Raw genomic sequence first — 25,634 nt, 5'->3', positions numbered from 1 at the left:
CCCTGTGAAATCAAGAGGAAATTATCAGGGTTAAACGTATCAGTACATATAAAGTACTTAGAACACTGCCTGCTAACTATTACTAATTATGTAGCTTTCATTTTTTTTCCTTTCTCTGAAGTGTGTTAAGAATTTCCTGGTGACTTCATTTATTGCTTTCTCCCTTTTACCAGAACACAAGCTCTTTTTAAGTAGGGACCACGTCTTGCCTCTTCTCTACGCCCGACAGGGTTTGGCAAAGGAGCCCAGGCACAGCAAGCATCCCTCACCTCTGCGGAAGGAGGCTGTATCTGAGACATCTGCTTTGGGGTCACCACTAAGAGCAGGCCAACACCGAGAGCTCAGCAAAGACATCCGGAGAGGCTTAGCGGAGGCAACTTGACCTCCCTCGGCTCACAGACATGGGGAGAGAAGTTAAGAAAACTTAAAGGCTTACAAAGCCTTAGTAAAGAATGCACATTTTGGGCTTCCCTGGGGGTGCAGTGGTTGAGAATCCGCCTGCCAACACAGGGGACACGGGTTCGAGCCCTGGTCTGGGAAGATCCCACATGCCGCAGAGCAACTAGGCCCGTGAGCCACAACTACTGAGCCTGTGCGTCTGGAGCCTGTGCTCCACAACAAGAGAGGCCACGATAGTGAGAGGCCCGCGCACCGCGATGAAGAGTGGCCCCCGCTCGCCGCAACTAGAGAAAGCCCTCGCACAGAAATGAAGACCCAACACAGCCAAAAATAAAATAAATAAATTTATGAAAAATAAAGAATGCACGTTTTGCCCACAGTCCTCCAGCTCTACCACTCTCACACCCTTTTCTCCTCGACATCAACATTTTTCAAAAGTATATACTGTAACATGCTTTAGTAATTTAAAAGAAGTTCTGGTGCCAAATAAATTGGGCAAACACTGCATATGTAATTATTGATGATGAGCAATGTATATTAGCATATTAAAGGGTCTTTAATAGGTCTTTCAAGTAAGAATTCCACTTCATTTTGTTTAACCTAACATTTTCCAAATTGATCTCATCCCTCTTTTTTTTTTTTTAATTAACGTGAGAAACAAGTTTTTTCCTGGAAAATGATTTTTACAGCTTGGTGCTGTATATGCTATATAGGATGAGGGAAGGAAAGGAGAAAGTCAACATGGACCAGAGGAGTCAGAAGAGAGGTGAATTTCTGCACCAGCAAGAAGTTCTGGGTGGCGCAGGTGGTCCCTGCAGTGTCAGGTCCTAATGCTGAGGAGCGTAACCCAAGTGAGGTGTTCTTTTAATTTACTCTTAATAATAGAAATCCAGCTCAATCAATCAATCAATCAATCCTTATTAACTGTCAACTGAACTTAATACTTTTTCCAGGACCACATTATATTACAATAAATGAAAACTGCCAGGCCGAGGACTATTTCTTTCCTTGCTTTAGATTTCTTATACGTCTGACCTATTCTTCGCATCATTTCTACAAACTAGCTGAAAATCTGACCTCCCGGGCAACTTTAAACAGCATGAAAGGCATTACTAAATAAGCCAATAAGACACTACTTAATAACCTGAGGACTATGCGGTTTTTAGTTTCATTGCCTGATTTTATGACTTCTGTGAGCTAAAATTAAAATTCCCAAACCCCTTATCACTGTAAGAAGCAATCCAAGGTTGTGGCTCATAAGCAAAATAGCTCTTTTCTTCTCCCAAGTTTCTTTATCCTTATGGCTGCTTTTTTTCCATCAGCAGCAAAGTAGGGGGTAAGGCAGAAAATGAAACAGCTTCATTAATTTCAAATATCAAATTACTGGATGACTTGGGCATCCATGGTTTAATCCTGCCTTTTAATTATTAGTGGTAAGAGAAAGCACGCTTATAATTACCTTTATTGTAAAGCTTCTAAAAAAGAATAATGACTGAGGGAGGCAATACACATTACTGTACCCTCAGTCCTGCAGTTCTTTATGACTATAGATTTCAGGGTATATAATTTCCCTATGGAAATAAAAGGAACTTGCTGTCTGGAAAGGGCAGGGTGAGGTCGCCATCTAGTGGCTGTTTATTCAAAACACACTGCAAATAGCACTGTTGGCTTTACTGGGCTAAACCCAGAGGAGGCACCAAGGGACGTGAGACGTATCACTGCTGCCTTTGCAGGCTGCTCTCTGCATTCCCTCACGGGGATTTCTTGAAGAATTAATTCAGGTTGCCTGTGGGTTCTAAAGCTTACAATCATTCTGCTTATTTTCATTACATAAAGCTAAGTTACCCTTCAGGCATAGAGAACAGCAACTGTTATCTCCCACTACTAAGTTATGTCTATGTACAATTGGAGGGTGTTGGCTAATCACTGTAGTTCTGTTTGTCTTCTCTTTGGGAGGGAAGGGGTTGGATACTGTTGTGTACCCACCGAAATGTATTCCTCACCTCACCCCAATCCATTCCACTATATTTTACCTATAGTGTAAGACATCATTTTCTTAGGATGAACTGGGAAGTCTGACAAGCAGCTTGATTTGGTCAAATCACACAGACATGAATTTAGAGCTTACGCACACAACTCCCTCTAAGTTCATGTTGCCCTTACGTAAAATGACAATAAGAACACTTAACCTGCAAGGCAATGGTGCGCTCCAGAAGATTACAGGAGTTGCTATGTGTACAATGGCTAACCCAGCACCTAATGCCAGCTGGGCACTGGACATATGTGAGCTGTTCTTCCTCCTTCCAGACTCTCCTTCTTGACTCACGCACACCCCCCCCCACACACACACACTCCTACCTGCACAAACACATACATGGCTCACTATAATTCCTGACTCCAGGAGAACAGAAGCTCAGGCTCATGATTATAAAATTAAATTACAGAACCCAAAATTGCAGAAACTTCATTCTGAAAATAGTCTTAGCAATAATAGAATTTCAAGGTATAAAGCATTTTAGTGACAATGACTGTTAACCCCGAAGGCTGCTGACTCTAACCTGTCTTATTCACGGAAGAAACTGTAGAGATGGCTTAGGCCACTGACTTCATTTGACAGGTCCAGAAACGGTAAGTGACCTTCCCAACATCCTGCAGAGAATCAGCATCAGGGTCCAGGTCTCCTGACACCAACAGCATTCCGCCTAATACCCCATCCTGCCCCATGTTTTCCCTTCCCACACGGACAAGAAGTCTGCATAACAGATATGCACGGCTCGCAAATATCGGAGAGTAAAAATTTTAGAATGGGGCTTCCCTGGTGGCGCAGTGGTTGAGAATCTGCCTGCCAATGCAGGGGACACAGGTTCGAGCCCTGGTCTGGGAGGATCCCACATACCGCGGAGCAACAGGGCCCGTGAGCCACAACTACTGAGCCTGCGCGTCTGGAGCCTGTGCTCCGCAACAAGAGAGGCCGCGATAGTGAGAGGCCCGCGCACCGCGATGAAGAGTGGCCCCCGCTTGCCGCAACTAGAGAAAGCCCTCGCACAGAAACGAAGACCCAACACAGCCAAAAATAAATAAACTAATAAATTAAAAAAAAAATTTCAGAATGCAGCATGTAAGATGCACTTAAAGATGCCTTCTCTCTTCTGCCCTAGATCTTATTAAATTATCCATCAAATTCTGCCCAAAGATCTACCTTCCTAAACCACTCCAGATTTCTCCAGCCCAAACTGATAATTGAGAAAATTATCTTCTGATTGAAAACTATAATCTTACCCACCTGAATTAGAATCTCATTATATATTCCTTGTCTTATTTTCAAATTCCCAAGTCCTATCTCATCTACAAAATTGGTTCATTGTTGAAGGAAATAGGTAATTTTGTTCTTCCTTTTTATCTTCTACAATCCCTAGCACATTCCTGAAATATAACAGGCTGTCAAGAAATACTTACTGCTTGTGTGAGGGTCTGAATGTTCCTTTACGCTTGTATGGATTCATTCACTTATTCCTTGCCCTCCTAGAATGTAAATTCCACCAGACCAAGGACTTGCCTAATTGTCCACCACCACATTCCCAGTGCCTTCTAAAGCAGTGCTTAGTACAGAGTAGGTACTCAATTAATAATGATTAAATAAATGATTAAATAAATGAATAATTATTCAGCACCTTCTAAGTATGCATGCACTTACTTCGGTACATACTTGTACCTATAATGTTCTGAATTTCTGGTTTATCCATCTCCCTCTACTGGAGAGTGACTCATTCAAAAGGGAAGGAACTGGCACTCTGAAGGATGACTGATAAGTGGTTTTTGAGTAACTGAATAATAGAAGGATCTGTAGAACTCTACGTCTGTTCTCCAGACACATACTCTGTGCCTAAGGAGAGAGCCCCATCAATATGTAACCACAGTAGTGGATAAGTTCTGTAATACAGATCAATGAAAAGGGATTATGAAAATATAGAGGAAGATCTTCTTAGTCTTACCTGAGCTTGTCACACAGAACAAGACATGTGACTTCTGTTTAGCAAAATACAAGGTTTTCAAAAACAACACTTTGCTCACTGAACGACCAAGAGGAGTCTGAGAGCAGAGAGACAGATTCACTGCAGCTGTACTCACCCTCAGCCACATCATCGTCCACGGTTAACTTAAGGCTTTTTCCCCTCCGCACCACCCGAACGGTGTGCCATTCGTTGTCATTGAGCTTCTGCCCCGCATACAGGGTCTCTGGTCCTTTGCCTAAGGGCAGTGGTAAGTGCCAAAGTTAGAATCAATTCTAAAAGTAGTGTTCATGGCATCAGAGTTGTCAAAGCCACACTGGTGCACATGACCCAGTAGCATTCAAGGAATCGTATCCCTCCAGAGCCCATCTGAGTTTCACTGATCCAACAGGGTCCTCCACAGCAGTACCCAGAGCAAAATCTCAACTGAATCATAATGGACGATAACAGATAAGTGCCCTCCTTTATCTAAAGGTGCGAGATATTTAAAATGCCAATGGCAACAAGCAAACATGTACAGGGAACAGTAGTCAGCTGTCATTTTGTTTCCTAAAGGCTTAGACTTCAGATGAATTTCTTGAAGGTACAGGAAATTCATCATACATTCCTTTAGAATCATTGGTCACTCAGGCATAATACACCAGTCTGGCTTTTGGAGAGTATCCACCAATTCGATGAGAAAAGAGCTATGCTTTTAACTTGACATTTCCATTAACCCATGGTCTTACCAGAATTCAGTGACCATAGAAATCACAACAGTAACTGTTACCATAATAATAATGTCAAGGCTTAAACCCCATTATAAATAATGCTCCTGAAGGGAATATGATGGGCCCCAGACCTATTCATTGTTCATCATCTTCCAAAAAGATCCAAAGACTTAAAAAATGAAACAATGCAAAATTCCAAAATTGAACCTGTTTAGGTCAAAAGAATATTCATTAAAACGTGCCACTAAATAAAGGAATAAACCAAGTTGCCTCAAAAGATCCATGATCAAGATGCTCAAGATGATGTTCAAGTGAACCCTAGGAAGAATCAGGTGCAACAAGGAATTATGGTATTTAGGGGCAGAAGTTGGCAAGACAAACATTGAGGCATTGAAACATTTCAGTTAGTGATGAGGGGGAGTGGAATATTATGTTTCACTCGCCATTGAACTGAGATGTAAGTTGAAAGGACAAAGAAGATTGCACAGAACCAGAAAACTCAGAACAAGTTTGCTCTCTCTACATAGATAGCTGATCCCATGCAGAAAGATACTGCTTAAATCTTCCTACATTAGTCAGTCAATATATGTAAAGCCTTACTTCCGGAAATAACTTGCAAAAAAAAAAGATGAAACAGGTAACTGGGCAATGCATCTCTATGGATGTTATGCATCTGCAATATTTCAGAAGACTACACACTTGGCTCCAACATATAGGAGCACAGGGCCAGGTACACAGTAGGTGCTTTAATGAGTGCTTGTTGGATAACTGATGTCTACCTATGTCTTTACTTCTTTGGAAACCATCAAATAAGGTCAATATACTTTTATCTAAGTAATTTTGAAACTTTTATTATATATCTTTCTTTAACCACTCTCCCCACTCCTCTACCTCCAAGACTGAAGATATTATATATCGTTTAGGGGAGAAAAGAAAAAAAGAGTATCACTTGGGTAGAGATCTTTTAAGCTAGGTCATTTTAAATTGGATCCTTTAATTTTGAGTAATTAGTATTTCTATTAAGTGCTGCTTATAAGAGTTATGACAGTAGCTGAAGTTTGGGGAAATTTCTTTCTTGAAAAATAAACAGGCTCTCAAAGTGGAAAGGTTTCTTTCAATCACAATGTATTCAGCAGGTAATTTGTGTTTAATATTTTTCAGAATGTACCTATACCCCACGTGCAATCCATAGTTACAAAAATCCTGAGAATTCAGTGAAGAAACTTAGAATGGACCAAATATACCCAGAACTGAGTAATGATGCTATGAGACCAATGAAAAAAATAATTCTACAACAAAAGATGTAATATGCAATCTTAGCTTCTCTTTGTGAGTATTCCTGTCTTTCATATTATCGAAAATGTATACACTGTAACAGGCTTTTCCCTACATTTCAACTGATTAGATAGCACTGTTCCTTATCTCATTAAATTTAGGTCTAAGAGTGATAACAACAGCACACTGTGTGGGCATTGGGAGAAAATGGACCCACATCTTGTGGGTACTTTGAAGCAAGAACAGATGTTCTCAGAAGAAACAAATCTGCCTTTGTTTTTTTATGTTTTTATCCTCTTTATTCTACATGCAAATGCTTCAATAAGAAAGAAGAAAGTAAAGAAAGATGTGGAAAATATTGGCTACGGAGGCAGAACTGCTACAAACATAGGCTATTTAAAGAGCTCTTATAGGTGGCATCTGTTCTTTAGACAATTTTCGCACATCGCTTAATTTTTAGGATTGGGAACAGATAAGAGGGAAAAATACTAACACAAACACAATCAGTTATAGGACATTGCATTAGTGCCATATCAGCCATAGAGATGTAAAAACAAGCTTTGCCTCAGCCCAGTGTGTGTTAAATGCTGCTGATATTTTGCAGGTACTTCTGGATTCCTTGAAATGTCCACTATGGTCAGATTGAAAATTTGACCCTAAAACTTTAGGATGTGATGGCCTGTGACCAAAAATGTGAAAAAAATAACTGAAACCTCTCATACCCTGCTGCTTGATTACACTTTACCTCCCACCCCACTAATCCTCATTACTCTAAGAGTAGAAAAAAAGATTCATACTCATCTCCATAAAATGGCAGGGAAATGAGTATTGTTTGATATTTATTTTCTAGCGATAAATAGAGAAATCTCAATGAGCTTATGGAAAACTCTCAGCCTCCAAAAGTGGAGAGTCAATGGCATTTATCTTTAATCAAGCAAAAAGGTCAATTTGTCCTACTAGAAGGAAAATGAGGTTTAAACTCAGCTGGAAATGTTCACAAATAGAGGGGAAGGGCAAATCTAATCTGTAGCCTAAGTATAAAAATGGATTGATAAGTGATGCAAGATGCAGACACAAGCTGAAAGTTGAAACATACAGATGGATAGGTTTTAGGAATAAGAGGATTCAGTTTGGAACAACTTCTCTGGAAGATTCAAGCATGAAGCATCAGTAAAACAATGAATGTGAAGAGTTCTTTGCTGTTAAGTAAAGGATGGTCCAGATAAGAAGGAGGAAATCATTTTGTAAGTTGAGATTTAAAATGGAACTGGTGAGAACTTCAAAAAATATTATCAAAGCTATCAATTATCCAGCACTGTCCTTTTTCTTTTTAGTAGCTAGGAGAAGTATGATCTGCAATTGGGTACATATTGGATGCATGTATTAGATGCATGTTTCCTTCTTTTATAGTTTAAGTAATAAAGATTGATCACAAAACAATCCTTTGATTCCCTTTAGGCTGCTTAGATCATTAATGTTTGATCTAAATACAGAAAACTAATAAGTTGTCTGACACCCTGTAGTTGAATTTCCCAGGTAATGACACCCATGACTGGAGTAAAGAAGCAAAATTGCAGATGAAGATTTCTGGGATGCAGCAGTCTGTAGCAGTGGAGCATTGAATCATTTGTTATTGTAGAACAGAGATCCTTCAATGAATCCTCTGGGTAACACCACACAAATGCCCATTCAATACAGCCTCACTGCAAACTCATGTAGTATCATCTTTTTTAGTTAAGGCTGGTCTCACAGAAGATCCTCTGATGAACAGGGGATAGAGAATGAGAATCATGGATGAAGGACACAAACTAGACTGTTTTCTTGACCTATCCTACAGTAACCCCATGGAAGCTGGAGCTAAGAATAAAATCAAAATGAAAAATTAGGAGAAAAGTACCCTTTGAGAGAGAAATCATTGCTGATTGCTTGGAGGAAGATGACACTCAGATATGAGCAGAATGTCCCCTCTTTTGGCAGATAGGGAATAGAAGTATGTGGGAAAGATCTACATTTGAGCATTACTAAAGGCACCCACCTTCACAAGGTGGACTTTGGATTTTAATTATTTTGAACCCATTTAGTTGTGTGTTTCTTCTTAAACAGACTGTTCACAATACATGCATTTGTTATTCCCCCCAGGAGCAATATAACCAGCAAAACTACAAGATACCCAAATATCTCGTATTTCAATAATCTGTCAATATATTTCTAAGACCTGCCCAAACCAACTAAACCAGATGGTTTTGCTCATATGCAGGGAGTAGAAATTCCTTCCATGTTCCACAAAGTGCTATTTCTAAAAGTGGGTGGGTACCACTTAGAAACTTTGGCGGGAGGGGTAGGAGGGACTAAGGAGGCAACACCTGCACCATAATCACTGAACATCTTCCTATTTGTGCAGGAAGGGAAAAGGGACAATATCTTGATTTCTCTTGGAACTATGTTTCACATGAATCAAAATTCCTACAATGAATTTAAAAAGATGAAATTCACTCCTTTAGAAAGGTATAGTGAAATGCATGTGATTATACATCTAAATGACATGGCAAATAAATACACAAAGTGATGGACCGTGTTAGGTTTAAAGAACACCAAAAATATTTAAAAAGAGAAAACTTACCTTATTTCCACCAGCACCTTAGGTCGGGCTAGCTGAGCTGTGACAAACATTTTACTAAGCCTATATAGCACCATATATTTTATGAGTCTTCCTCTCCAGAGAGAATAGATTCAGCAAGTAAAGCAGGGGTAAGGAGGAAAAGAATGGGACTAAAGAATAAGGAGGGTGACAGGGAAGTAGGAAAAAAGCATTTTATTTGTCCCCCAAAATTTCATGTTCTGCTTGTTTTCTTTGGGCTGACAACCCAACAGAGAGTGAGAAGTGTTTTGTTTTGTTTTGATCAAACTTATTTTTGTCAAAAGCACTCATTTTCTTTGAAAAAAATTAAATCATATTTACTTATAGAGCCAGTTTGGTGAAATATTTCAAATAGATCATTTCATTTTTTACTGGAGTCTTCAGGACTCAGGAAGAGCTGTCATATTTCCTACAATAGATACAAAAAGCAGAGGAGGCTTTCTGGAAGCGTTGTATTAAGAAGTCTCCCAGTGAAGTATGTGAGAAAGACAAGTGAGCAAATCGTTCAGCTTGAGCCCATACACCCTCCTGGAGGCCTGCTTCTAGTTAAAACCCACTGAAGACACCAGCGATATGTATTGGGCTTGAATAGGTCCATGTCCCACCAGGCCTGCCACATGCAACATGTATGTCTCTGGGCTGCCATCCCTTTCCCTGTGGCTCATTCTCTACTCTGCTTTTCCAGGTGCTGACAGAGTCCTGTTACTAACACCAACCACGTATCACAGAGTTTACTCACATATTTAACAAATGGTAAAGGAGCATTGGCTTGGGTGCAGGCACCATTCTAGGTGTGAAGGATGAAGAGGTGAACAAGACAGACCAGGTGCTCGCCCTTTACAGAGCTCACAGGCTAGTTTGGGGTGGGGGGCAATGAAGGATAAAATACAAATTGAAGAACATGAGATAATTTCACATAGGTTGGGTTCTATGAAGAAAATACAACAGGGTAATAGAAGTAATTGGGGTGGGGAGTGGGAATAGAGGATTGGCTACATCACAGAATGTTCCAGACAGGCCTCTCTGAGGTGGCATCTCTATTCTGGCCCTGTACCAGGTTGGATGGAGAGCTATTAAGTGAGATGGTACATTTGAGAAGGAGCCAAGCATGCAAACATCTGAGGCAACAGGAACAGCCAGAACAGAAGCCCAGAACGAGGCTGGCATGTTGGAGGAGCGAAAAGAAGTCCCTTATGTCTGCAGAGAGGCTGTGACAGGAGAGAAGATGGCAGCGTACACAGAAGCCAGATCACAAGAGGCCCTAGAATCTGAATGCTGCTCTAAATGCAGCAGGAAGCCACTGGGAAGTTTTCAGCAAGGGGATCATAGGACCAAATTTAAGTTTTAAAACTCACTCTGGATACTATGGATGCACTGGCCCAGAAGAGACAAACAATGGAGACAAGGAGATGTACTAAAGAGCTGTTAAAGGCAGGAAATGAAAGTGACCTGGACTAGGGAGGCAGCAGTAGAAACAGAAGTGGTGAGGTTTGGGATGTATTTTAGAGGTGGCGTCAACAGTACTTGGAGATTGGTTTGGGAGGTGGATTGGAAGTGGGAGAGAGAAAGAGAAGAATCAGTGATGACTCCCAGATTTGGTCTGGGAACCTCGGTGACGGAGGCACCTTCAACTGAGATGAGAAAGATTCCAGAAAAAGCAAGACATGATTGATCCTATTAGCCAGGGGAGCTTACTTCTGTTATTTGTGTCTTTCCTACCTAGCATCGGTCACACTTGTTATCGTCTCCTGCCAGCTTCCTACTGATGAGAAGTGTGAATCAGAGTTCACTGCTTGCAACCTTGACACAGGGTTGCTGGGTTTCTGTTATCTTTCTTTCTCTGACTCTGTCTGTCTGTCTCCCTCTCTCCCCTCTTCTTCCCTCTTTCTTTTCTCCTTTCCTTTCTCCCTTCCTTCCTTTAAGAAAAAACATGCTACCTTTGTAATCCCCAACAACTAAGCAGAGTATCTTACACCAAGGAGGTGTTCAACATACTAGAAAAAAAAAAAAAACAACTACTGAGTGAATAAATAGAATTGAATGAATTAAATAACAAATTAGTAGACAGGTTGAGGGAGGGAGAAGAAATGGAAGGGGAGCTGAAGAGAGTTACAAATAGTATTTTAGCAATATAATGAATTGGACCAATTTCAGGAAGATATTCAGTACAGAAATAAATACATTTAGTTGAATTAAGAAGTGAATACGTAAAATTGGATGAACAAATAAATAACAGAGTAAATTTGTTGAAGGTAGAGGAAGAGAAGGAAGGGAAAGGAGCATAAGAGACCTGAACATTGCATTTTGTGAATTAGTGAATTAGACAAATCTGAAGCTAAAAGACACCAGGCAGCAGATATAAATAAAGACACTACCTTTCCTTTTAAATATATATATATATATATATATATATATATATATATATTTTTTTTTTTTTTTTTTTTTTCCCCCAGCCAGAAGACAATGCATCCTTCTGGGAAACTCACATGGGGATAAAGGAGCTACCAAGTACATTCATACATGATATTATTTAGGTTCATAATATGAGGCTGATACAGTTTACCCAACTTTACAATAAAGAGGCAGGGCACAGCACCACAAGGTCAAGGTCACACAGCTATAGGACTCAACCCCCAGTCAGTCCGTCTGCAAAATCTCTCCACTGAGCCTCATTTGTTCTCACAGCTCCATCAAGGTTACACTCCCAGGTCGTCTCAGTCCAGGTATTTGAGGAGGATTGAGGTGAGCCCAGGTAAAGGACATGGAGAAAATCAGAACACTGCCTAATATGAAACAGGAAATCTAATTTGGGGGGTTAATGAAAAGTAGGACCTGAGTTCACTTTGTTTTTCCAATTTCCAAGACTAGGATCTAGTCTTAGCATATAGGACCTACTAATAAAACCAAAAGAAGTTAAAAGTTTATACTGGAAATATAAGTGAAGGGTAAATACGCCATCATATTTTGGTGCACCAGCAAGCGACGCTTTCGGTGTCCCACATCGCGTCCCGAGCCAACCTCAGATCTCAGCCACAGAGGCAGCGGGCAGTTACTGCTACACACCGTCTCACACACAGTCTGACAGTCCCCGCCTCAGGCAGGGCCAGCTCTCAGGTCTTCTCAGGCTTCTCTGAAGCCTTCCTTCTCTGCACACAAGAGCAGCAAAGTGGGGTAGTGGGGCTGACAAACAGGGGGGATGGAGCTCAAGGATAAACGTCCCAGTCGCCTGTCTCTCGGGCAGACAGCTCTTGGAGGTGCTCATCACCACACCCTCCATCTGCCCCACTTCCATGTGGCTCACGGCAGAATCCTTGACCATGGACGCTTGCATTGGTGTTTCTTCCTTCATGCTCGCTATCTCTGCTCCTTCATTCCTACTTTTGGGATCCCTCCCAGATAAACCACCCGACCCAAGTCCTTGTCTCAGACTCTGCTCCCAAGGGAATGCAGACTACGATGAAACACGTAGCACTTGATCCCTTCCTGTTGACCTCTTCCTCCCTAGTAACTTAAGATGGTACAACCACGCTGTGAGGTGGGTGATACCACTTATATGATGAGATCCAGAGAGGTTAGGTGACTTTCCCAAGGTCACAAGGCTATTATATTATGACGTTATTAAATCAAGAATCCAGGCTTCCTGACTCCACAGATAGAGCTCTTTCCATTAACCTCTAGCTGCCTGAAGTCTATGAAGTCCAGGGAAGACAGGGGACAGTGGTCTGCTATCAGCACTGAGGGCAGACTTCGGGGCTATGGTTGTAAATTAGCAAATAGTGACCAAATGCTTGAGGTTGTGAGAAAGCGGCATAGGTCTCCGAGGACAATCACCGGGCTCTCTGCTATGAGGACCCATGAGGACCCATGAGGACCACGGAGGGCTTTTGAGAAGGTGAGATCACCATCATTCTTAATTAGCTTAGGTCTGTTCAAAATAAAAGTTAAGAGATATGGTCTCCATACCCACAGTCCCTTCAGGCTCTATGTTTTTAATAATTACCACATCCCAGGTGGTGGACTTTATTTTAAATATAAAGATATAGTCACTGGGTTTTAAAAAGTATCCCCCAAACAAAGAGTTCTGTGAAATGGCATTTCCATATCAATCCCCTGTCTGCAGCACCTCCTTCCCACAACAGAAAGTACTAAATCTAAGGTAAGAATAGGAAAGCAATGGTATTTCCAGCCTATCTCCTTGGGAGGATAATTACAAGGTCTACTGGCTTATGAGATTGATGACATTAGCTGATCACCCACTGTGGACACGGGCAACTGCCACACAGAATGGTCCTATCACCTGGGTGGACCCTCTTATCCTTTTAACATCTGGTTTGTGCAACTGGGGAATCCAGGAGGTTGGATTAGCAGAAAGATCACTCTATTCTGGTCCTAGTTCACTAAGATGATGATCCTTTTCCCCCCTAAAATAATGTGTATGTAGGTTTGAAAACATGAGAAATTATAGCTCCCCATCTCACTAGAAATATCATCTCTTTATGGTACTCACCAAAATAAAACTTGCAAGACAAGCACATAGAGGAAAAAAAATTAAAACCAGAGCATTAACAAAAATAGATCTAGTATTTTAATTCAGATGTATTTGTCTCCCCTTAAGTAATGTAAATGCAACGGACTGCTCATGCAGCAAGTGCAGCCTTGGGTCAGACATGCAAAGTGGCTACCTTGGCAAACATGACTAATTTCCTTGTGCTGTCTTTGCACCTTGGTGCGATGCTTTGGGTATGGTATGGACATGAACTTCAGACTGCTGAGTGCTTTATCCATACACCCTGAATTCCTGACTCAACTGGGGGCATCAAACAAAAGGAAATTGTTACTATTGAAGAGGGTGAAATCACCACCCCACTTCCAGGCTGTATAAAGGATGGTAAGTTTAATTGAGAGGTTCACTAAGTGCTATAAAGCATTGTGGAAGTTTCTGTAGGTGCAAAGATGAAAAAGACACACTCACTGTAACCAAGGAGTTCAGAGCCTACTGGAACAGTTGAACAAATAAAAACCAACTGTGTGGGAGGAATGGGTACAGAGGTTTGCCCTGGGTACCCTGGTGGTCGGGTGCTTAGTCTATCAAGAAATCTGAGTCATTAACTACCCTTTTCTCTTCATATTTGTTCATGCAGGACCATACAGATCGTATAAGCCAGAGACCAAGACCTTCATTTCTATAGTCTCAACTCTAAATAGTACTATCTTTGGCATGCACAGTGGATTCTCAAAGTTGAAGAGTGAATGAATAAATTTCTTTTTCTTCTTACACTTGTATTAGACTCTGTTAATAATAGCTAATACGTATATTTTACTTACCAGACACTGGTGACTGGACACCAGTCTAAGTCTTTCACTAATTAATTAACACATTAATCACATAAGGTTGTCGTGGTTGATTGTATTATTGACAATATTTGCTGCCCCTTCCTATCAGCCTTTTCCTAAATAGGTCCATCCTCTCTGGAGGATTATATTTCCTGTCCCATTAAGTCAGACATTTTGTGTGGCTTGCTTTATAACCAAAGAAACATGAGGAGAAGTGTCTTGGGCCGCTTAGAAGGTGTATGAGCCATCACATCACATCATAAGCTCTCTTTTCCCTTTGCCACAAATCCAAGATGTGACACATTAGGGCTGCTTCTTCAGCCAGGGTCTAGAAATGAAGAGGACGTGAAGCTGAGCTGTAGCAGAACCACGATGGACAGAACCAGGATGATGCAGGGAGGTGTTTTTGACTGAAGTATAACTGAGCAGAGCTGATCTATCAATATCCACACTTGAACTTGAGGAAACCAAGGTAGAAAATATTTCAGTCAATTCTCCAGGGCCACATAAGTAATCATTGCTGGGATTTGAATATGGCAGCCTGGTTCCATTTTGCCCTTAACGATTACACTCTACAGCCTCTATTAGCCGAGGGATGAACTAAGGATGGCTAAGGATGAACCCTCACAGTGAAATATTCTACACATGCCCTCGAGGAAAAACATACAAAATTATTAAATCAATGTATACAATGGAAACACCTTTAATTTCTGGGTGTATAGAAGACAAAGAAAGGCAGAGAAGAAAAAGAAGGCAAAATAAAATGGGACAAGAGAGAAACATACAGAGAAAATGACAGGGGAAAGAAACAGATTAAGAGAAATCTCAATGTTTGTCAAATTGCTCAGAGGCAAATCTCTCTACTGGAAAAATAAAACTCTTAAGATTTTTTATGTCTAAAATGCTGCCAGAACACAGAACAAACAAAAATGTTTAGAAGCATGTATTTTGGAAATTATCTGGGTTTTTCCACTTTAATAAAATATACTCCTCTGTTTGTGATCTATATAGGATGACAAGAGGCACATCTCACCCAGGGGAATGTCATTTAAATGCATGGAACGGTCCTGTCATTTTAACTTTCAGATTTTCCAGCGCTGTTAGGAAGTAATTTAGGCCAGTGGATCTCACATTTTAAATGTGGTAAGAAGCATCTGTGGATAATGTTAAGAATTCAGATTCCGGGACTCCAGACATTTTATTTGTCTTTTGCCAATCTTTATTTCTCTCCTCAATTCTGTTTTCCTATTTCATTTTTTTTCCAGGTTATCTCCTAGACATACCTTATTTTCCCAACCCTTTCTTTCCTCTGGTAAAGAGGAATGACCTCTTAAGGACATCACCACCCAGCTCTGCAGGCCATTAAGCTGGCAGTCATCCTGGACTCTCCTTTACCTCACCTTCTGCACCCAAACCACAGCCAAGCCAGGCAGTTCTATCTCCCAGGTACTGCCTGAGTCTATTCTCTCCATTAGCTCCCACCCCTGCTGCATGGGTTCTGGCCTCCCTCTGTTCCCACTTTAAGGAGACTGAGAGCGCAACTTTAGCAATACCTATCTATCAACCTTTCACACTCTGGTCAGAACTACTATCCTTCAACAGAAATTTCTTCACGACAGTTCCTACTGAAAATCCCCAGAGGCCACTAAATGTCTAGGTACAGTGAAGGCATACAGAGTCCTTGGGGATCTGGCCCCAGCATAAGTTGTTATAACCTCACTTCTCACAGCAAATATAACACACCAACTGCACCACCTTGCACCTGGCTATTTCATCAGCTTAACCCTATGCACTCTCAGAACCTAATTAAAACATTGCCATACCGAAGCCCTCCCCACCAAATTCCTTAAACTCACTGTAACTCTATTTTTTTTTTATCTGTATAGTAAAGAATAGTAACTACCTCACAAGGTTTTGTGAGGATGAATCAAGGTATTATGTGTAAAACATTTCATAGTGACTAGTGCCTACTACATGCTAAGGGAACATTACCAATCATAGCGATGGCGTAAATAGCTTTCTCCCTACCATGTATGTGATTATGAAACCCACATTCAAGGCCTGAAGTAGAAGCCCACAGCAAACTGAAATTTGAACAGTATCATGTGATGGGAGACATGGTTAACGCAACGCCGTCACATCACAAAATCAACTTGGAACATGACATCTGCAAGCAAAGCGATGGTTTTCATGAAAGTTTCTCCTCTTTCTCCCTCTTCCTCTCCTTCCCCCTCTCCTTCTCCCTCTCCCTCTCCTCCCTTCCTCCCTCTCCATTATTGGTTGAAGAAGAAACAAGGAGGAAGAAGAACTAAAAACACTTGCTGTTTACAGGCTACCTAGTATGGACCAAGCACACTATTTTCTATATCCCACTTACCTCTCATAAGCATAGTTATCTAATACTGCCTGAAATTTGAATTTCTCATCCTATTTTACATGGAAAACAACTGAGGCTCAGAGAGTTTAAGCACCATGAATAAGGTCATTTAGGTTGAAAGTGGCAGAAACCAGGTTCAGACATCTATCTCTATGACTCCAATGGCAGTGCTTTATTCAGACACCTCAACTTTTTCCAGAGCCAATTATTTTTATTAGCCAGTACGTTAGTGCTTGAGATAAATTTCAGTGGCTATTAAAATAATATTGCTTATAGAGCATTTAGAGCTATTTATCATTTTCTTATAATACTGTATACCCTTATCAGCAAGTGTTTGGCAAAGAGACGTTTTAAAGATATCCTCTCAAGATACTCATTTTTGTTTCTTTTAATCCATTACTAGGAGTTCTCCCCCCATTCTTATATATTTGGAAAATTCTGGAGAACCAACTTCACTTGAAAAAATCATTTCAAATGCATAATTCAGTGTGCTTATTAATTCCTTTTTTTCCCAACCTTTCACATCTGGCATATGGGTACCAGAGATTCTCCGGGTCTCCTTTACTAGTTGTGGCTCCCATGGCTGGGGATAGAGCCTCAATACAAAGACAGGAGGAGCCGGAGACTGGGCTGCTGAAGGTCACAGGGAAGGCTGGGATGAATCAGTCACAAGACTGCTGGAGGCTGGTGATAGGCTAGCTGGTGAGGGAGGAGGAAAGGGTGTTCTGAGGAGAGGAACTAGGAGGGACTTGGGAGAGAGCTTTGCGGGGTACACGGTGGCTCCACGCGTGAAGGAAGGAGCTTTGTCCTGCTGGGGTGACTCTCCTGGACAAACCTATGCACTGGCTCCAGAGCTATACACACCATATTGGCTCCTCATCGCACTGTCTACCCAGATGACCTTTCACTTGGTCAACATTGGACCAGCATCGGTCCCCTGTAGCTAGAACACAGCCTCGCAGTTCTACTACTCTCTGACCCAAAAGCAAGCTCTTTCCGATTTTCTAACACTAAATGATGCGTCCTTTCCACACCCCTTTTGCTAATAGTGGGTCTGTTAGAATACAAAGCACTAAAATAGGGTCCTTGTCCATTTCAGAGGGTAATTAGACAGTCCCAGAGACGGCATAGGGTTGCTAGGGTGAAGGGCTGCGGGAGAGCTGTACGGATGATGGGGCATGAAATAACTGCTATACTTTGTATTGGGGCTTAATATTTAATTCTCACAATACTGTGAAGTAAGCATTGTGATCCCATCTTATAGATGATGAAAATTAAGGAAAAGCTAATAAGCAGATCCAAAGCCACGTTTATCTGAGTGTCAAGCCTTCATTCTTATACTAAACTGCCTTCTGGATGGATGATGAATGTGTGAGTGGAAGGTGGACCAGGTGTAGCGACCAATGCTGTCCTGCAGGAGTAGTAGTGGAGGTTGGGGGAAAGCACCCTGGCAGGAGAACCAGAAATGCTTCTTTGAACTGATTCTCAGGCTGCGTAAGAATGAGGGTGGGTAGGTGGGTGAGGCAGCAGGGGAATCCCAAGGAGGGACATGGATGGGAAAAGGGAAATGCCTGTGGGCCTTGGATCATGCTTCTGGGGGAGGGACATTTGCATATTGGGGTATTTGATTATTCAATGAATTTACATTGACTAGGACATGCGTTAATATTTGTGGGAACTCAAGTGTCCCCCCCCCCCCCGGTTGGATTTGAGGTGGGTCACTCTGGTCTCAATAACCTTTCTATTTCCCAATGATTCTGAGGTCAATGGTGGCTGCAAACTCCATATGGCCAGAGACTGCGTCAACCTTTTTAAAGTTCTCATCCAAGGCTGAGATGTGGTCATTACTCAACATGCACTTATGTGAATGTATATAAATGCAGCTTATGGACACTGAAATTCAAACAGTGAATCAATCAACATGCTCGAACATGGAAATAGGGGGAAAAGTGGTTATGTGCTATTACATCTAATTATCCTGTTTGAAGTAACTTACACTCCAACCGCCTCATAATCCTAGCTACGATTCATACAATGTTGTGATTTGATCCAGTTCCCTTGGGACCAGTGGAAAGACAAGTTCTAATATACAGTTTCGCACACAGTAGGTGTCCAATAGATTAGTGTTACTTGTTGTTATTATTCATTTATTAAGACATATTTAAGTGATTTTTAAAAATCAAGTAATAGGAATAAATAGTACTTTGGATAAAACATTCAAAGGAAGAAATGAAGGGAAAGAAGGTCCCATAAGGACTGAATTTTAAAATGACAAGTGTAAAAATCCTCCTCACTTCAAGAACAAATATCCCCCCAATGGTTGCATAGTAACATTCATTTCTTTCTTATTAAATATTCATTAACTCAATAACTCGGCAAATACCACTCATTTATAACATGCAGGGCTTTGGCTAGTGGCTGAGGATAAAAGGAGAAATATATTAAAAATCCCTGAATAAAAGTTACTCAGAGTCTCATGGAGGACAGAGTAGTGTAAAAAATGTAATACAATGTTTTCAGTGCTCTCATAGTAGCATGTGCTTCTTACACTCTACTTTAGGAGCATAGCGAGAGGGAGGAGGTATTTCTGTATGTGTGTGTACACGTGTTTGCCTTTTGGTCTGGGTTTGGAGTTAAGAAGACAGCCGTGTTCAAGTAAGACTTCCTAGAGAAAGCAATGCTTATGCTGCGTAAAGGATGGACAGGAGCTAGTGCTCCAGGTGGACCACAGACGGAAGAACGTTCTGTACACAGGCAGATTTGCAAGAGGCTGGCAAGTGCAGGGAATATGTGGGGTTCTATGTGGTAGGGAAGTGGAGGGCACTTTTAATGAGAGGTAGGAGATGAGTCTAAAGAGTGCTAGACTGTAAGGACCTTTATGCAATAACATATGAAATAAGATTTTTTATTTTGTTTTCTAGACCAAAAAGAGCTCTTAAAATATCTTAAATAGGCTGCAATGTGTGTCTGCTGTATTATTTAGGATTATTCAATTTTACTATAGATTACAATAAAAGCAAAGGGCTAATAAAACTTATAGAATGTATTTAGTATAGAGAGCAAATGGTAACCTCTGACACCTGTTAAACATACAGAAAATAAAGAGAGCATATGTATTTTAAACAAAGATAAAATGGATGGACCAAACAGAGAGGTACTTGCCCATAGAAAGGGATGGAAGTACCTAGTAAACCATATATATTTATAAAGCTCAGACCTTGTCTGATTGACAGCTGTCATCCCTAAATCGGTCAACTCATTAGTGACATTCACTATGGCCCCATTTTTTCTCCGCTTGAGACACATAGATAAAACATATATGTGGTCATCAAGCTAACTGGTGAGCTATAGCTGTGGCCAGATCTATTTGCTCTTGTGTCTCCAGTAGGGCAAGCGTGTGATGACCCCAGATGCCTTCCAGCTGCTGTAATCCCTATCTTAAGCTCAACTCTGGTCCTTGTAACCACCCATCAGCAGGAAAGGCTGATATGGCAGAGAGGGAACAAACTACATGAACACTGTGTGACCAAGGATCCAGGTAGAGTAGTCTTACCATCCTGCTTATTATCCGAAGTGTGATCATCTGCCTGATCTCTTTCCCCTTGCTTTTTGCTGTGCACTTTAAGTGATTTAATGAACCATGTAATTACACATCTTAATCTGGTCTATGAGCATTTCTGTGCCATGACCCTTAGGGCAGCCTGCCTGAGTACACTTGGAGTATGATGATGATTTCCCACATGCCACAGGGATTGATATGATCAGATCACAGTTTTAGAAAAATCACTCTGGCCCTTCAAGTGTGAAGCCTAGAAGAGGGGTAAGGCTGGAGGTAGAGACCAATTCCTGAACCCCTTTGCCAGCCAATGAAACGCAACTCGGATTTCACAAAGCAAGGGTTAGATGAGAACTAGAAGCTCTAGTCCCACACAGGAGAAAATGTCCGGAAGACCCCAATTCTTTACTGTTAAACCAAAATAAACTCCACTCCTAAAACACCACAAAGACCATGCAAAAACCACTTAGAAGAAGAAAAAGAAGAAAAAATAACTAATGTCAAATAAAGGCTGAGATTCCTCCACATCCACCCAAGGTTATGCACCCTTCCTGGTACACTGATGGTGTCAGGAGAGCTTGCAGAGTTAACGGCCCACCACAATTACAACACAGTTCCATAATCTCTCCTGCAGGCCGGCAAGATACCCCGAAGAAACTGAAACCAGCACACTAAAAACACCAGGTGAAGGAAATGGCCAAACGATAATTCAAATGCCTCACAATGAGTAGTGAGCCGGAGGGCATGACAAAGAATGTTGGATTTCAAGCTAGCCAAACTTGGCTTCCCAAATTCCTGCTCCATAAGTACTAGCTGTGTGACCTTGGACACACACCTAAATGTCTCTGAGCCTCAATGTCTTAGAGTTGGAAACTGGTACGAACAATCGTTTTCATCAAGGGGCTATGGTGAAAGACATATGAGATAGCACAACGAATGTGTCCAGCTTGTCTGAATGTGACTGTCGTACTCTTATTTCTTCAGTCTCTGGTTTATCCCAATGCTAAAAATGTATTCCTTTAAGCATCCTAACACTGATGTTACGTTGCTAAGGAAACTTTTCTAGAGATAACCAAGGCTAGCATTGGGTCATTTAGATTTAAGCGCTTAGGCTTTGAGAAACGCCAGCAAATTCTCCTCTCTGGGGAACACTGTTCAGCCATGAGCTTTGGGATGACTTAAGAACCTTACAAATTCCTCTCACAGTGAACTCAACTTCAAGGCCACTGTGTGAAGCCAGTGTCATTTACAAGTGCCTCAGAGATGGAAAATTTCCCAGCGATATCTTCCATTCTATAAAGTCTGTCATAGTCTCATAGAGCATCCTTCTATTTCTCATTTTTCCTTGCATTTCTTTTTTAAAATTATGGTTTTTCAACCTAACTAAAAACATCCAATTATTGTTAAATTGTGAAAAGGAGAAGATGAATTTGCGAGGCTAAATGATATGATGTGCAATTCAGATGGGTAATTTACCCAAACAAGGAAACTGGAAGCCCAATTTCTCTGCTACTGTAAAGGAATATTGTACCAGATGAGCCCCTGCAGTTTCAAAGAGGGATGAAATACATAGGAAAGAAGCATGTTTAACAGCCAAGGCATCACCTACAACAAAGGAAGGGTAGGTACACACCATTAACATACTACTTGAGTAAGTATAGGTACCGCCAAAATATCTGTGGAATGAATCTGTAAAATCGAGATGAGAGAACTCTAGAAATTCAGAAGCTGACTTGAAGATGATCAAGTCCAGTCCTATTTTATCTTTGACGAGGGTTCAAAGGCACAAAAAGGTTAAGTGACATGCCCAAATTCTTAGAACTAGTAACAGAGCGTGAGCCCAGGACTCTGGGAAATCACTTCAGTGGCCTCTCTATCAAGACACGAGTAACTCTTCAGGGTAACCGAGGCTGAGACTATGGAAACGCCTGATGGGAATGTTACCGGTAATGTTTTCCTTTAGAGTGAGGTGTAATTGACATATAATAAACCACACATATTTAAGGTGATCAATTTGATAAGTTTTGACATATGAATAGACCTATGAAATCACTACCACAATCAAGATAAGGACCATATCCACCACCTCCAAAAGTGTCCTTGTACCAGCTTGTTATCCCTTCTTTAGGCCCCTCTCTAGGCAACCAAAGATCTACATTGTCACTATAGATTTGTTTGCATTTTCTAGATTTATATAAATGGAACCGTACAATATTCTTTTTTGTCTGGCATCTTTTATTGCGAGCACAGTCCATTCCTTTGTTCTAATAAAAGCTTACCTTCTGTGAAAAGAGGTGGTGGGGCATATTTGGCTTGCAGCTTGTAGTTTGTCAGCAGCTGCTCTAGTTCTAGAGCCCATGTGCTTATTTCTATGCTGCACCCCATCCAGCAGAGGTCACTGGAGGTAAAATATGACTGACTGCTGGAGGTCAGACAAAGTAGGGAGGGCATTTGTGTTTGTGTGCATTGGGGAGCAGAGTGAATGTGAGTTACGAAGTGAGAGTTAAGGCAGGAAAGACAACAGATGATGTATAATGCTAAGGAACTGGACATTATTCTGTAAACAATTGAGAACCTTTGGGGAATTGAATAATAATATTAAGAAGAGAGTGGAGTGGATTAGATGAAGACCAGAACAGACAGACTACAGAGAGACCACTGAATTTAGGAAAGAGGTAAATAATCTTGAATTTAAAATACTCTATAGCAGAAAGAAATAAGTAAAGGGTGTGAATAGAAGAGAGAGCTAGGTGATCAGCTGGGTGACAGGGTTGGGGGCTGGGAGGGGCAAATTAAGGATTACTTCCATGTTTCCAGCCTGCTTAACTTGGTCTTGCCACTATTTTAGATGAAACAAAGAAAGATAGATCTGGGTTTGGAAGAAACACTGTTAAGCTCTATTTTGTATGTCCGGAGTTTGTGGGATATACGTGTGGGAATGACTAGGAAGTAATCAGAAATGTGAGCCTAGTATTCCAGAGCCAGATGGAGAAGATGAGGGCTTACATGCTCATATACATATATCCACAGCCCTTTGAGTCTGAAGAACTAGTTTTCATTGATCACTGTCACCTACAAACTGCCAAAACCTCCCAGTGACATCATGAGTTGTGCCTAATGATGTTATGGGAGCCATGGCTGGTGTTTTTCAAATTCTTATCAGAGACGCCAAGCCAGAAATTGATAAAGCACTGTTGTCTCAAAACTACAGTGACTGACTTACCTTTCCCAGGTACCTGGGAGGCATCTGCTTAGGCACAGGGAAGTACATGAAAGTGAGTCAATGTTTAATCCCACTGTCTTTCTCTTCTTAAACCAGCACCCTTGGATCTCCACCACCAGGATAAACTACTGTGGATTGAGGGGCCTGGAGTGAAGGCATCCCTAGAAGCGTTGGAGCTGCCATGGTTTGTGAATCTGCCCCAGAGCTTCCTCTCCAGAAATAGCGCTCTGCTGGGCCAAGGGGGGACCCTTAAAATGCTTTAGAGCAGCATGTGTGCAAGGACACTTTCTAGGATCTCTTCACATGTGTCCCCTTCCCGTCATGCACAGGCATCTGCCTGAGCTAGAAATAGGCTGCAGAGTGACAATAAATTTAGCAAAGTCCCTATTCAAAGCCAGCAGTTCAGTGGTTTGCTTTGTTTTGTTTCTTGTTCTCTGGTGCCCTCCTGTGTTCTATTCTCAGATAACACCTGATTTACAAGATTTATAACACTTGATTTAAAGTAAGTTCAAGTACAAATGACTCTTCCTTTGAGAGCATAAAAAGACCACATGACCATATCCTACAGGCTTCAGTTTGTTTCAACAAATACGTTTCCATATCAACACTGTTTTAAAACAGTAGAAGACAATCCCTAACGTTTAACACATTGCCTGCCATAAAGTAGAAGCTCAAAAAATATTTGTCAAATGAGTGAAGGTCCATTAGCCACAGAGTTAAATAAGGAAATCTGTTCAGGCTTTTTGGTATATTTCATTATAGCAAATTTATAGGGAATTGCTGAATTGCTTTCTTTAGCTTGGATTATATTTGTAACTACTTTATAAACTGCAACAACTATAAAGGAAGAGTCCACCATTTATTCTTTCATGCATTCCTTCATTCAGATATTTATTGACTTTGAACTATGAACTACACTCTGTTTTAAGTGCTAGGAAGTCAAAAAGGAAGATACAGTTCCTGCTCCCAGGTAACACACAGTCTAGTGGTAAAGACAGAAAAGTAACCCTAACATTTCAGCACAAGTAAAACCTGCTATAATAGAGAAATGCTTTGGCCATCTGCAGAGCACAAGGGAGGGACAGATCATTCAAATCACAAATATTTTATGCTGCATATCGCAAACTCCGGAGCTGCTTGTGGGCTATCTTTCCAGCCCCACAGCTAGACTTTGAGTCCCTACAGGGTGAGTTGGTAGCTCCTATTTGTACAAGCCAGCATCTCCAAGAATTCTAATTAACACATAGAAGGTACCCAGGATTTTTAACCTATTCACTGAACTCCTCTTATATTGGTTTCTACATCATTTGACAATAAGAACATATAAAGCTGGAAGGAATATGTCAAAAAATATTCCTTCATCCGCCTAATGCCTGGGAAGTTAGAGCTGAACGTTTGGAATTACAAGCATATGCTCCTTGCTTGCCTCTCTTGGTCACATCTAAGTTGCTAAATTCAAACACCACTTTCCAGCCACAGTTCACAAATGTGTTCACTCCTTTTTCCTACCCTCAAGACACTTGTCCACCTGACTGCCCTACATCTACATTATCAGAGCATTCTTTTTGCAGGAGTTGTATCATCCGGTGATCTTGGGATATTTTATCCTTTGCAAGCAGACTCTGATTCCATATCCACTATTTCAATAAAGCCACTATTCCACCTCATCCTTTGAAACTCTTCTAGATCAAACAGAAAAATCAGACCACTTTTCAACAGGGCCTGGGGCTAAAATCTAAGGCACTAAACTGCCATCTTCCTTAGGCTGGAGATCTGCCTTAATTTTGTTCTCTAGAACTTGACTCCAAAAAAATGTGAGTTCAAAAATATCACTGAATTCAACCAGAACCATGTGCTGACTGCAAGCTCCTCCACCAGCCAGCACCACAGAGCCTGACTTCTCCCATTTTTACCTAATTGCCAAGCTCACGCCGCTCTCCCTTCTAGTCAAATGGTTTTCTTGGCTTCCTGGCTCACAGTCTTCCGCTTCCAAGAATTTGCTTGTGAACTTCAGTGTTCTTGAGACAACTGCAGCATTACCTTCCTCTCCTCCTTGGAAACTGCAACCCCAAACCAGCTCCTTTGGGATATTTTCACCTAAACAACATGGTC

At 41.2% G+C, this 25,634-nt stretch overlaps 1 protein-coding gene across 1 annotated transcript in view; it reads right to left on the bottom strand.

The window, feature by feature from the left end:
- LOC118889935 (neurexin-3) overlaps window positions 1-25,634 on the bottom strand; it is a 745,585-nt gene that overhangs the window by 24,507 nt on the left and 695,444 nt on the right. Inside the window, exon 11 of the mRNA XM_036842062.1 lies at window positions 4,528-4,647. Within this exon, the coding sequence (XP_036697957.1) occupies window positions 4,528-4,647 (120 nt within the window). The remainder of the gene's footprint in view (window positions 1-4,527; window positions 4,648-25,634) is intronic.

Source organism: Balaenoptera musculus, chromosome 2 (assembly GCF_009873245.2).
Source record: "Balaenoptera musculus isolate JJ_BM4_2016_0621 chromosome 2, mBalMus1.pri.v3, whole genome shotgun sequence".
Lineage (NCBI taxonomy): Eukaryota > Metazoa > Chordata > Mammalia > Artiodactyla > Balaenopteridae > Balaenoptera > Balaenoptera musculus.
The sequence above is the reverse complement of the archived record's forward strand: the minus strand, read 5'-3'. Positions and strand labels throughout refer to the sequence as shown.